Raw genomic sequence first — 14,794 nt, forward strand, 5'->3', positions numbered from 1 at the left:
TTCAAATCTGCAATAAAAGGATACAGAGGCATACCTTAAAAAGTTTCTGATAGGCTGCGAACACCAAATAAAAAAGAGAAAAATCTTCTTAGTTGAACATCAAGTTGCTACGCAGATGTACCTACGGCCCAATTGCGCCATTTACAAAAATCGCCTTCTGTACTTAACGAAGTGAACTAGCGTAACATGCCCGAGAAATCCACGTTAAGGGGCTGGCAAAGTTGACATTATCATAACGCCATAGTCATAACCATATATTTGATTAGCCATATCAATTGGCATCGGTTAATGATGCCTTAACCTAAAATATGTGCCAAATTCATAAGAGTGAAGAAAATGCAAAAAATGACAAACAGATTCCAAAAAAAATAAGTCACTTAGTCGAAATGTATCCAAAACATAAAATATCCAAAAAGCTAATAAATTCACCAAATGAAATATTTGTAGGTTATGGATATGGCGAAAACCCAAAATCCAATTGGTTGTTATGGTATGGTTATGGCTATTACATTATGGTATGGCATCATTGACCAATTATATTGATTTCCATAAGTTTGGTTGGATCAGCTGTTTTACATGGATATAGATATAGCAAGTTTGAAACGAGCTTCACTTGGCACAGTCATACCTTAGCTTATGTAAAAGACTAAACTCTCACTCATTGAATTTAAACCAACAAGCAATTGAAGATTATTCCTTCTAACCCCAATAGATAGCAATCTAGGTAGAATCCTCCACAAAAAAAAAAATTCTAACTAATTAGAAAAGTTTCAGCTAACCTAAATGCAAAACTTTTTCACTAGGTTTCAGTTTTACTCACCGATAAATTATCTAAGTAGTTATCTATGGAATCCTCATTCATGTGCCGCATATACGTCACTGATGTACCACTTAAGCCGCCTGTACTACCAACCCCGCCTCCTCGGGGCGGGGCATATGATTCAGCCAACATTAATTTTAAACGGCTTACGGCCTCATTATACGCGTAGTTTGTATAATCCATTGGCTTAGATCTCTTATTGCTTACACTCTTTGAGGACTTCATTGGTATATTCCTGAGTAATGATTTTGCACACAAAACAAAAACACAAAATAAAAATGGCATTAAATTTTTTTCTTTGAAAGCATTAGTTATCACATTTTTGTTAGAATTATTTTTTTGTTATTTTGTTGTATTTTACTCCGCATTCGATTTTTGTGCAACACAGTACGCATTCTAAAAACAACAACTCAAATATTTAGTAAAGACAAGCACGACTAACTGCATTGTACTTTATAGCACCAAATAGATATGAGTGGTTGGAAATTCTTCCGCCCCTAACAATTTTACATCAAATACATTTTTACACCTTCTTCGTTGTTGTTAGGTTTTGTTTATTTTTATGTCCTGTTTTTTGTTGACTCGTTGCTATGACTATTTCTAGTTAGAAATGAACCTGTTTGTAAAACAAAAAAGCAAGTGTTTCGGTTTTTTTCGTTTTGGTGGTTGTTTTGCAATCAATTAGTTGGTCCAATTTATTTTTGGGTAGCCTTAATAAGACCTTTTGGTTACGTCTGAATGCATAAGTAGACCACTTTAGTTAGTATAGCAATGACATTTTGTGTGATGTTCTACGTATGAGTAGCTTACAATATTAAAACTATATACATATGTACATTAAAGTGGTATGGTGTGAAAATATTAGCCGTATTTTCCACTAGTTCCACTAAGTATTACAGCTCTTTCAATTCAAATGAAACTTTTTTCAAAACAAATTAAACTTTTTTCATTTCAAATGAAATATTTATTATTAAATAAATTATAAATTAAAAATTGCTTCAAATTAATGTTTTCATACATTTAAAGTAATGAGGGTAATCCGCGCTTAAACTCATACAAATAGACAGCATTTGTTAATTCGTTGTAGTTCTATAAATAGAACAAAAGCAACAACACCAAGTTTCTTTGAAACCGCCTTACCAACGCATAACTTTGATGACATACGAAGTATATCCAGTGCATAAAGAAAATATGCGAAGAAAGCAATTGGGATAAGGTTTACAACAACTAAGGCATGGCGTGGCTGAATGCGTTTGTAACACTTCAACGATCGTAGGAGTGCGGGTTCAAACCCAACTCCCGGGAGAAAAGGCTTTGAAGAGATTTACAAGGTATAATCGAAACAGCTGTCGCCCTGTCTGTCCTGATGTCACGTTGTTTAAATTTTTCCCAAATTATTAAATAAATTATAAATTAAAAATTGCTTCAAATAAATGTTTTCATTTAAAGCAATAAGGGTAATCCCCGCTTAAACTCATAGAAATATTTTTTGGTTTATGAGATTTACAGCTTTCGAAACTTGCTTTTACATCCAAAAACTATCAAAAGTGTATGTGTATGGTAGCTTTCTATATCGACTGTTGAGTGGAATATTATCTATATCCGAAAATTTTTGAAAAACAATCCAGTTCAGATTTTTTTTTTTTTTCAAAAACGCTTTATTCGAGCATGAATTCAATATATTTTGGCGTGATATAAAGCGCTTATGACAAAAACTTTCATATAGTGCGTTCTGTATCCAAATTCTGAGGTGAGGCGTTATTGAAACAAATTCTGAGATTTGTATTAGGGTTTGTGTTTAAGTGATTTTAATTTTAAACATTTTTCTTTCATGTGTTTCATTAACCATTGAGTGTACTTGTATTTTTATTAATTATTTAACTAGTAAGCGCCATATTCTGAGGACATAGATTAAAATTTGTATCCTCAATAAGGTAGCTCGTAATGCAGCCAATACCTAAATTAAATACATATAAGATGTAAAAGCTGCTTAGCTGCTCTGTTCTTCTACACGAACAAAAAAGTGTGGATCAAAAAATTGTCCTAGGTCAAAATTCATGAGATTCCGGCGGATACCCATAGCGTTTTCATGACGAATCATGCATATTTTTTATTCTTCGACTTTTTTCAAAAAAAAAAAAACAAAATAAACTGGCACCTGTTTTTATTGGCCATAAAGTTTGATGCAATTGATGGCCGCGTCAGAATGAAGTTTCTCATTTGGATTGATTATACATAATGAGAAGATTGCATGTATTGTTATGGAGAATGGTGAATCGAGCGACACTAGCGCCATCTGACATGAAAAAGTAATCAACTTATGATGCAAGCAAAGCACAAGAAGAAGAATTCGACATTTGCTTTGCCTCTAAGTGCTCTCACACTTTGTAAGTAACATTTTTTTCCTACTCGGTTATACTTTTCTAACATTTCTCACAATTAAAAACTGCATTTTAACAAAAGAATAGGAGAAAAAATGCGGTAGCAAGTTGTTTTGTCGTATAGTGATAATGTTTATAACCAGTGCTGTTCAACCCCTATAAACTTATAGCACTTTTGATTTTGTTTTGCCCTGAAGAACAGATACAAATTAACCCCTTGAAAATAAAAATAAAATTCATAGCACTGCCATATGCCCTCATATGTATGTATATAAAATAGATTCAATGAAAGTGCCTGAATTTCATATGAAAGTGCAAAGAAAAAGCACTTCCATATAAAGCCAAGGCACTTCGGTATGATATTGATTTTAACACTAACAAATTGACACCGAACAAATTTTCGAAAATATTGTAGTACTGACCAGTGAGAAAAATTTTAATTCAAAACTTATTCTTTAAGGGGACCATCAAAACTCTTTAAACAGTTATAATAAGAAAACCATTAAAAATTTTAAAAAGTTTCAGTGTACATATAATTTGGTATATGTATTATGATTTGCACTTCAATATCAACAATGCTTTGAGGAATTCTTCAACTGCTAAGTCTGAAGTTATTTTATATTTACAAACGCAACATTTTGCATAAAATGGCATACAGTTCACCAGAATAACAAATAGTAAAATTATAAAAAAAAACTACTCGCTATCCAAATCACAAATGCTTAGATATTTCTGATATGACATTATGCCCAGTTGACTTGACTGAAAGCTATTCGAGATTGAAATTCAAGAAAGAAACATTTCATTTTAAATATGATGTTTTCTATTTTTTTCTTTAATTTTGTGATAAAGTTGATGTAACTCTGACAGTCCTTCTAGTGAGTCAAAATACAGAGCTTGATTGATTTCCAGTGTCATTTTATTTACAGAATTGCAAAAGTTTCCTTTGATTCGAAAGAAGTTTCTTTTGACTTGAAAAAAGTTTCATTTGGCCTGCAAATGCTATATATATATGTGACCCGGCCTATGGAAAGGTGCCTTATAACTCAAACAAAGAAAAACTACTAAGAAACTGAAGAAATGCATTGTTTAACTTTAACAGCTGTTTCTCGCAATTTCTTTTTTGAGTCATGAGCCACCTTTTCATAGGCCGGGTCACATATATAGCTACTAGAATGCAATTTTTATAAATTTATTCATTGCTCAAGGAAAGCCAAAATTAATACAAAATTTGCGAACGTATATTAAAATAATAAAAAAAAAAATTGTAGAAATTCAAATCGGAAACTGAAAATTGTCAGCACCTTCCTTATTTTTTCCAAGTACACGTTCGCATAGTTACTAGCACTGTTATACGTCTGCAGATTTGCAGCTAGATTGGTTTGGCGAAGTCGTTAAGCTAACCATTCGTTTACAAATCTTAATTTGCATAGGTCAAAATTTTCGGCACAACTTTCGTACGAGGCCTCTATAGAGTAGGAAAACAATCGATAACCTTCAAACTTTAAACTTTATCGATAACACAGGTAATAAAAATTACAAAAGTTTAAATATCTGGTAAGTGATTAAATTTGTTTGTAGTTCTTGCAGATCTATGGATGACTGCAAATAAGGCTACACGTAAGTTACGAGTAAGGTTAAGTTAGGTTGAATTGGCAAGTCCATGAGCAACTCACAGAGACTGAATGAGTCCGTAGTGTTACCAGAAGTTTATTTTACGACCAAATTGAAAAACCCTATCAAAAACCATGATCTCTGTTATAAAATAACTCCGTCCTCTTGGCAAATACTAGAAGCTTTCTTGGACTTATGCCACTTGCTGTTTCTAGATCTGCCAGCTTTATCACTCCTAATAGCTGGAGTCCTATCCTGGCAAGCGCAGGGCACGAGCACAAAATGTGCTCGGTCCCTAGATAGAGCCCTCTACGCGATATTAAGCTGGCTGATTTTGCGTTAATTGACGCAGTTTACGGGATCGCTTTTCTTGTGGATTGGGCAAAGTACACTTCCAAGTTTCAATCTGAAATTCACGCATGCTCGGCGAGTATTTAGTCATTACCTGGCAGGGTGGAGAAGTGTTCTCTCCACAACTTAAGTACACTATATACGCCAGTCACTAGGACGCCATTATCGTTCCTGCAGGAATCTGCCCCGATCTTGAAACCTTCTGCCATTCGCGGGATTTTTCGTTAGCATTTTCAGACATTATTCCTCCTCGCACTCACGCCGTTCTGCTTCACGTTTGCGTAAATAATTTTTTTTTTTTTTCTAAATGAAACTATGCCAGCGTTTTCGAATATTTAGTTTGGAGTTCTCTGCACGTTTTGAGTTTAAAGCTTTGTATCCCACAGATTAAAGGCCGTTTATTATTGGCAATTTTTTCCCCACGGGTGTTTAAGATCTTTTTCTATACAAAGTATGAACAATTTTTGTTTTTTGTTGGAAGAAAATCTGAAACACTGTAATGTTTGGTAGACCTATAACTTGTACTTTGTTAGACAAAAATTGTTTGGAGTACAATACTTCAGATTAAAACAATTCAAAAAACTCTAAAAGAGTTCGAAAATTTCGTAAAATTTTCTTGAATTTTTTCGAAAACGTATTTGAGATTGGTTTGCATAGTTTCAATTAAAAAATTTATAAAGCTTTTTTCTTAAAACATCAAAAATAAAAAGAATAATTTGATTGACGAAATTAAAAAAAATGGCCACTGCCGTTTTTCCGCTCGCTGCTGTATCTATTTTTCTCAACCATTTTTCATAAATCTTAGATTTCAAATTACTTCAAAATATTTTTTCCACCTACGGTGTATTTCATTTTAATAAAGCCCAGCTTTTCAACACACAAAAAAGGATTTAAGCTGCTTGAAAAGAAGTTTTCAATTGGGAGCAAATAAATTTCAAAACTAAGTTTTAAAATACTTAGTCCACAGCAAATATTTAAAATAAGCTTTGAGCTTCGTGTTGCACCAAACCAAATTTTCAAATATGTATTTCATTAGTTTGTTGTCTGGAATTTTAGAATATTTGTTTCTAAATTATAAAATAAAATTCTGTATTTTTAAAATTAAAATATGAAGCTTCTCCAATACCGTATTTGTTTTATCCGTTGCCGTTTACCGCCAACGCGTGAGCTACACGCACTATCCTTATCCGAATTACCGTCGCACGATGAACGTCGCTGACGCGTTACGTGATCGCTGCTTAAGAGTTGAGCAACGTATGACTGACGTGCACCTTCACTCAAGTTGGCTAAGGTAGTGAAGAAACTTTCCGATTCCATCTTCAGCAATGCAATGTGTTGAAATTTATAACACCAACAACAGCAAAAAGTTTATTTGATATGTACATTTGGAGCGAGGAACAACTTTATTTTGTAAAAAGTTTTTCATAAACACACATACAAAATTGATATATATGTATGTGTATGCAATGTTGCGGTTTCAAGTTGGTGTTGATGTATGTGGCTTAATAATTTGACATGCAACGGATACCACAAAAGCACAAACACATACAACTAAAATGAATTGAGAAAATTTGCAATAAAGGAAAGGGAAATGACAGCAGGCATGCACTTCCTGGCTTCCGGTTGCGCAAATATTTGCAAAGAGCTAATGAAGACGCGAAAAGTTGCGAATGTATTGTGGTTGTCGGGTGAAATGCAAGGATTCACGATTTCCGTTTCGCGTTTACCGTTAATAAGCGCGTCAAAACCGTTATAATTGCGGTCGTTTAACCTTCTGGTTTATGTTGCATTAATTTTTTGTGTGGCAAAAGTTTATTTTTTAATTTGCTGAAATATTTTCCCAAACGCCCGTTTCGCTCTATTTTACGCCTCAAACTGAAATTGTTGAAGCACTGGTGGGCAGCTTTTATAGATTCGCCTTCTATCAATTGTTTACTTATGGCTGTTTGTGCGGGAGTATGGTTGCGATGGGACCCATAACTGTTAAATATATAGTACTAGGATGAAGCGACTTTTTGTTGTAATTGAAATTTGCATACAATTTAAGCAAATAATAGTAGTCGTGGTTTACTGCACCATCTACTGCAACTAACCCATAGCGCTAATTACAAGCTCGTTGGTTGATATTCACAGGTAATTGCTGCAGTGACTAGTGCTGTGATTGGGTATGTGAAACAGCAGATACTTTCACAGTCAGCAAGTCACGGCGATTACTTTGAAGCTGTTTCTTTTATTTACTGTCATCATTCGGTCGCTGTGACAAAATCACAGACCCCAACTCTAAACATTTTAGTAGGCTTCAGTTGGAGTTTGTGACCGATGTACATTGTTGCACTGATTGATGGTTGAACTGACTGGTTCGTAAGGATCTCACATGGGCAGCTGTTTCCTTGGAATTGGCTTCACACAGGTCATCAAACTTTGCATTTAGTGCTTTTGTAATTTTCCAAATTATTACCTGTTTCATAAATTTTTTTCGTATCAATTGTTGGGTAGCTTTGTCTCTGTAAGAATGAAAATTTGTCCTAAGTATTTACTATTTTTATCTACAAACTTTACACCTAAGCTATGCAATTTTTTTTTTAGTATGTTCCACCTTAATGTTTACACTAGTGGAGAAATTGTGGACCGGCTGGTTATTTGTAAGATTTTGGAGGCAAATTAGCAGCACAAAAGGAGATCAAACCTTCTCAACTGGTTTTCACATATCAGTGAGGAACTTATTTTCCTTCTGTTGGTAGCCTCAGGTTTCTGTGGGAATACTTACTGGCAACGTCTTCTTCCATTTGCATAACATTACGAAGTTATCCAATTGTTTCTTAAACCCTGCACTAGGTTCATAACTATGCAAGCTGTTAGCATCCCGAGAAGGGCTATCAATTTTCAGGAGAACTTTTGTGTCGAACACCATTAGCACCATCCCATCTCCTTTCGACATCGTCCATAATTCCGAAATATACACTGTGATGACAAGTGACTTATGGAGTATCATATTTGTTTGTTTAGAGAGGACGTTACCTTTCGATTTCCTCCTCAGTCCAAAGTAGCCGTTTTTGGTTCTAAATTTAATTTTGAAGCTGTCTGTGTTTTGGCTTTCAATGCTGATTCCCATTTAAACAAACAGGTTCCAGTTTATATCCGATTGATTCTTGTATGACAGATAATATCTCGTTATTTTCCCATTTACCGCAAGACTCTTTTTTTCCTCTATGCGCAATAGTTTAAACAGGTGCCTAGAAAAATAAGCAAGTGATAATTTTACTTCAAAAGGAAATACCAATTTATAGTATAAAGGTGGTCCTCGTAAATAAAATAAACGATTTTTTTTTTTTTTTCCGTTTTATTTAGCTCCTTTTTTTATATTTTATTATTTTTTTATTTTTCTTTTTCATTTTTTATATTATTTTTTATTACACTTTACTTTATTTTATTTAATTTTCTTTTATTAATATTTTTGAATTTTTTCTGGTTTCTTTTAATTTATTTTTATTAACTTAATTTTTATTCATTTTATTTTATTTTCTTTGTTTGTTTTATTCTACTTTATTTTAGTTTTATTAATTTTGTTTTATTTTCTTTAACTTACTTTCCGTAGTTCAATTTTATTTTGTTTTGTTTTTTTTTTTGTTTTTATCTTATTTGATTTGATTTTATTTACTTTAACTTAATTAAGTTTTTTGAATTTTTTTGTTATAATTTTTTTTTTTTTTTTTCAATTTATTTTATTCTGTTTAATTTTTTTGTATTTTATTATGCTTTTTTTTATTTAATTGTCCGTATTATTTTGCCGCCAGTGTACAAGAATTTGCCCTGAAAAACGGTTATAAAGTCTAGGCATTCTCGACCCGAAAGAGGGCATGTATGTAATTTGAAGATTTTTATGGATATCGTACCATGTTGTACTGAAAACTATAAACAACAAAAACAATAACAGACCAGTAATACTTCTAAACATAATGTGAACATTAAAGCATAAACATTTGCCTATGGAAGGTTTATTTAGACCAGTGTTGGAGCTTAGAGGGGAGAAAATATATTAACAAAAAACTATAATATAAATCAATTGCTAAATATGATTTCCTGTGTGCTCATTATTGAATCCGTACAATTTTTGTAGTACACAATGTTAAAAACAAAAGTTTAAATTTCAATCTGCTCGAAAATTCCAAAAGAATGCCTGCACTTATCTTTGTCTAACAGTTTGCTTTTCCTACCTAATGGCGGTACTTCGACCATAGTATGTAAAGCAAACCCTAACCCGATGCGAAATGTAAGCATATCGTCCATGTTTAGTCGTCAATATACTTTAACCCACCCCGAAGACCTACTTAACCATTATACCCATGGCTTTATATTACAATTAACATGCAACATTTGCACAAATTTTTCATTCACAAGTTTGATCAATACTTGTGGCTTAATAGGTATCTTCGACAACAATGACAGCTTTTGTTGCTTTCAACTGTTTTCTTCTTTTACTATAAACGGTGTTTTCAATAGAATTTTGGCGGTAGGAATTTCTAAAATAATTTTTTATATTTGTTTTAATGATGTGGTAATTTGAGTGCAATAAACTTCATCTACAAATACATTTGCACTAACTTTTATGTACATATGTTCGTGTTTGTGTGCGTAAGTTACATGCCGCTTTGAGTGGTTCGCTAAAAATAAAAGAAGTATTTAAAAAAAAAAAATAAAAAATGTTAACAAATGTTGTACATCCCTCATACATACTTCATGTAAACATATTCGTAAATTATTTAAATTTTAGTTGCCGAGAAATTGACTAAAAGCATAATTTCTCAGCACAAACGTTGTTCTTGCACTAGAAACTTTTCTTGGGCTTTTAGTGCGCTCATTGATAAATGCTTTGATCAGAAAGAGAAAACTTTGGGATGAAATGTCATGTATGTTGTTTTTTATATGTGTTATTTGTTTTCATCAAACTTTAGGTCTTCTCTTCTTAATATACATTTTTCTTCCCGACTTTGGAATTACACTTGACACCCGCCCTGTTGTAAGATTCGACCACGTAGTCGCAGTATTTTTTGCGGTAACAACAATCAGTTCAAAAAACTTATCGCCATAAATTAAAAACATTTTGCATCGCATTAGATTCCACAAACTTTGTGAAGCGAAATCGACATACATCCATACATTGAGTGTACTAGGCCCTGAAATCTAATTTTATTTAAGTTTCCATATTCAGATGTCTTCGCAGGGTGCGACGAAGTCTCTTAGCAAGGAACTGGGAGATGTCGAAAAAAATTTCCCTGTCTGATCATCGCATGATCCTATTCGTTATAGACTGGGAAATTAAACCACTGCACAGAAGTTCAAAACGAACATATTGGAGTCGGGCATCCATGAGGCAGTATCATAAAGCCTTAGCTGCAAAGTAACCCTAGCGAGTATATTGACAGTTCATCTAGCCCACGGAGGACTCAGCAAGTTTTAGAAAGATCTTAGCCAAAAATCATTCGAATAAGACCTTGTTCAAGCTCGCTGATGGAACATCGAAAGAAGCTGATATGTGTATCTCCTTTCACTACCCCGTGAATGCAGTGCAAACAACTAAAACGGAGAAATTAGGATTTTGTGGCCAATAAATATCTTCTCGTCATACAAATGACCAAGCGTAAATGGGATGCTACCCATTATCATGCTCAAAAAAGACTCAAAATTGTAAGGAACTAAGAGAAATATTCACTGTATATATTCGTTGTTTTGTCCTCGTTAAGGAAAACAAGGGTATTTTCATGCTAATGTCGGAAAGAAGGAGACTTGTGTTGCCAAAGATTTCTGGCCGATAAATCTCACATATGAATAATTTGAAGGGAATACGATTCCAGCTAATAAAGACATACAAATCTACATGCACCCACGGCTACAAGATCTACTTAGGTGTGGGGGCTGAAATCCATTCGCATCTTCTACAGCTTTCTATGTCATTCAAACTGCAGTCATACCGTAATATGTCCTCGTGATTTGGCAAGCCTGAAAATCTCTAGAGATCAGGAATATGAACGGCAAGATATGCTCATAGCCATGCAAAAACAAGGCGCCAACGGAGTTATACACTAGTTCAAAGCTAGTAAGAACAAGCAGGCACGCTGAGTTAACCGATACTCTAGAAATGTGCCATATCTGGCTTCAGGTCATAGGGGAGTCGAGAAAATGAGATGCCTGATGAGCTGGGATGTTGGGGCTCGGTGGAAGGAAATTATTACTCCCAGGCGCAGGCAAGAGCGACTTTCGAAATTTTTACGTGAAAATTGCGAGGGAAAAGTGGAGGAGAAGGGGAATCGCTACCTTATAAGGTCATAAGCGGAAAGCCATCTTCATTATCTTGAATACATTTTGAGGTATCTTATTGAAAATTGGTTAAAGGTTCACAAGATTAAGTAATTTCAAAATTAAAGGTTTCATTGATTACTCTTAAAGAACCAGTCTCATTTCATGAATATATTTGCGACTAGTGCCGCACCCATCCTTAACTAATGCACTTCGTTGCACGTGTTCATACATATGTAATACACTGACCAGCACAAAATTCCCAATACACATAAGCATATACATACTAACTTATGTGTATGGATCTTATCTTTGTTGTTGTTGAGCAAAATGTCTCAAAGCTATGAGTTCACATGAAATTTTGCGGTCCAATCACACTACAACTCGATCGAGAGCATTGATCAATCGGTTGTTAAGCGGCGCATTCCAATGATTCGAAACGTGCTTATGTCTTTCAACGAGAAAATAACTGCAACGTGTGCACACATACTTAAATATACCAAAAAAAAATTTACAACTTATAAAGGGCTTATATTAATATGTCCTTAGGCGTATGGTGAATTGAACTTACTTAATTAGCACTTAACCATTTAAATGGTCATGGCCGTCCAACAAGGCGCACCAGCTGCTTCTTCTCTGGCTTAACTGGCGCCATTTGGTCACACCAAGGGGATCGTTTTCCATCCGGTCTTTCCAGAGGACTGGGAGCCGCTTTGTTCCTCTGACTCTATGGGCGGGTTCCGATAAAAATACTTTCTTAGCCGGAGCATCAACTTTCAATCGCATAACATGGCCTAACCCGCTAGTGCAGCTCATCATTAAATCGTCTTTAACTTTTCCCCCGAATACTCCCGGAGCCACCTCATCTAATGTTACATGGTCCATGCTTCAGCACCATACAGCAGGACGGGTACGATAAGTGACTCTTAGAGCATGATTTTTGTTTGCCGAGAGAGTACTTTACTTTTCACCTAGACCAAAGTAGTATTTATTGGCAAAACTGCTTCTTCGCTGGTGTTTATAACTCATAATATTGTTTGTGTTAATGATGCTTCCCAGATAAACAAAGTCTTTTATTGTTTCGAAATTATGGCTGCCAGCAGCGGTAGTCAAAGCGCAGATGCGCTGACTTCTTGCTCGATGACAGCAAGTACTTCGTTTTGTCCTCTTTCATCATCAAAATCATCTTTTCCGCTGCTTTTTCCAGTTTGGAGTAAGCAGAACTGACGGCTGGGGTGTCAAGGCCTATTATATCAATGTCATCAGCATCTGCCAGCAATTGCACATTTTATAAATTATTGTTGCAGAGTGGTTAAGTTCTGCAGCTGGTATAATTTTTTTCAGCATCAAATTAAAAAAATTACACGATATGCATTCAGCCTATCTGAAACCTCGTTTATTTTCGAACGGCTCGCAGAGGTCTTTTCAATTTGACTAAGCAGGGCTCATCGCCCTGAGCGGTTCATCGCTGTCTCCACCAGAGAGCAAATAAGTGTTACTCTCTGAACATTGGTTATAAGGTCGCCGGTTTCGTTCTTACAAGAGTTTGCCCCGGACTTAAAACCTTCCGTCTGTAGCAAAATTTGTGTGTAAAATTTGCTGGCGTTATTCCTGGTGGCTAGCAGCTCATGCTCCCGGCACTCACGCTTTTCTGCCTCTGCTATTTTCTACTTGTAAAAGCGCTTCGCTTCCCTTTCACCTCGTGGTAATGTTCACACACTCTTTTTTTTTAGGCTCGCTTTTAAGGTACCTCTGTAGGCAGCGTTTTTCATTCCAGTTGCAACGCGGCGTTCTTCCTCGTACCAATTGAATGCACTACTCTACTGATTTTTTTTTTCTGATTACTAAGACTAAGACGATAATGGAGACGGACGCGGCGACGAAGACCGATTTTGCGATGGATGTGGAGGCCGCGATGAAGACTGGGATGAAAAAAGTGATATGGTGACAGAGACGGGGTGGAGATTGAGACGTAGATAGAGACGATCGTGAGGACGGAGACTAAGAGGGAGGTGATGACGAAGATGGAGATGGAGACGGACATGTATGCGGTGACAGAGACGAGGACGAAACATCGAAAGATTATCGGATAAGTAGCCTTCCAATCAACTAAACCGATATTTTGTATTCCTGGGTATTGGATAGTAAATTGATGAATCGCGTTATCCTTGAGCTTGGTATAAGCTTTCGTCGAAACATCCCACAATTTCCTCTAATGGCACCCCCTTGCATAAGCACCGTATATTTGTTAGGTTTGTGAAAGAATTATGTGCTTTAGAACTTCATTAGTTAGAGTTACAGTAACGGTTACAGTTGTGGCTGCAGTTACGGTTAAGGTTACAGTTACTCTTACTTCTACGACTACAGTTATGGTTAATTGTACAGTTACAATTAAATTTACATTTATGGTTACAATTACAGTTACGGTTACAGTTACAGTTAAGGTTACGGTTACAGATGCGTTAGCGGTTACGGTTAGAGGAAGGATTTTGAATCTGCGCTAGATTCTAAAGGTGATAAGAAATACAAGCATCAGCGGCGCTGATTTATTGCTTACGATACACGATTTGCTGGTTGGTAGCACATATGCATACATATGAACAGCACATTCACGCACAACATTACATTCGATGCCTGTAAGTGGATCCTATCATAATTTCTGTTAACACAAACACTAAAAAAAAGAGACTAAATATTTTGAAGGCATGCTCGAAGCAAATAAAAAAAACATACGTGCATATACACGTAGATGCAGCAATAAAACCTTTAAACAACAATAAAACCAGTAAGGTATTTAACTGCTGGCTGCTGGTCAACAACGATTGCGTTTGTATTTTCATTTACTTATTGTTCTTTCTTTCCTTTAACTCCATTCTCGCTTCAGCATTTATTATTATTTGCTCCATTACAGTTGCTTGTTGTTGTGTTATACGTTATATGTACGGTGTTGCATTTGTTGTTGCCATTCCAATGTTACAGCCCTGAGGGCTCTCTCAGTCAACTAACAGTAGTGGTGAGTGGTTGGTTGGCAAATATTCGGTTTATTTGTTTTGTTGTTATAATTTTTTGTTTTTTATCTTTCTGCTTGAAGTGAACAAAGTTTACCCGAAGAAAAACTACGAGCAGACTGCAATCTTGTGGTCAGCAGCCATCGTTTTATCCATTCATTTAAACGTTGAAGGAATTTCGAGCTCGATCAACCATAATCATTCTTATGTGCACTACTAAAGCGAACTTCTGATTCATTGATTTATATATTGTCTTCTACCTAACAGCACTTTGTGGTTTGAAGTTCGATACAACTTAGATTCGGGCTATGTAAGCTGAGTCTTGG

The 14,794-nt window shown here is 35.2% G+C and overlaps 1 protein-coding gene across 10 annotated transcripts in view; it reads right to left on the reverse strand.

Moving 5' to 3' along the window:
- Positions 1 to 14,649, reverse strand: part of LOC137248977 (serologically defined colon cancer antigen 8 homolog) — a 34,376-nt gene extending 19,727 nt beyond the window's left edge. For 6 of the 10 annotated variants that reach the window (XR_010952235.1, XR_010952237.1, XM_067780011.1 and 3 more), the window contains exons 1-4: positions 14,194 to 14,649; positions 8,185 to 8,399; positions 6,293 to 8,127; positions 821 to 1,055 (exon numbers count right to left, since the gene is read on the reverse strand). Coding sequence is in view for 8 of the 10 variants with exons in the window: in XM_067780011.1 (XP_067636112.1) it covers positions 821 to 1,055; positions 6,293 to 6,483 (426 nt within the window). In the remaining 2 variants the exon portion in view is untranslated. Of the gene's footprint in view, positions 1 to 820; positions 1,368 to 1,838; positions 1,876 to 6,292; positions 8,128 to 8,184; positions 8,400 to 14,193 lie in introns of those variants that run through there. The other 4 variants (XM_067780044.1, XM_067780018.1, XM_067780037.1 and 1 more) reach the window with 4 other exon arrangements.
- Between the last annotated feature and the right edge of the window lie 145 nt (positions 14,650 to 14,794).

The sequence above is a fragment of the Eurosta solidaginis genome, chromosome 1 (genome assembly GCF_040869045.1).
Source record: "Eurosta solidaginis isolate ZX-2024a chromosome 1, ASM4086904v1, whole genome shotgun sequence".
Lineage (NCBI taxonomy): Eukaryota > Metazoa > Arthropoda > Insecta > Diptera > Tephritidae > Eurosta > Eurosta solidaginis.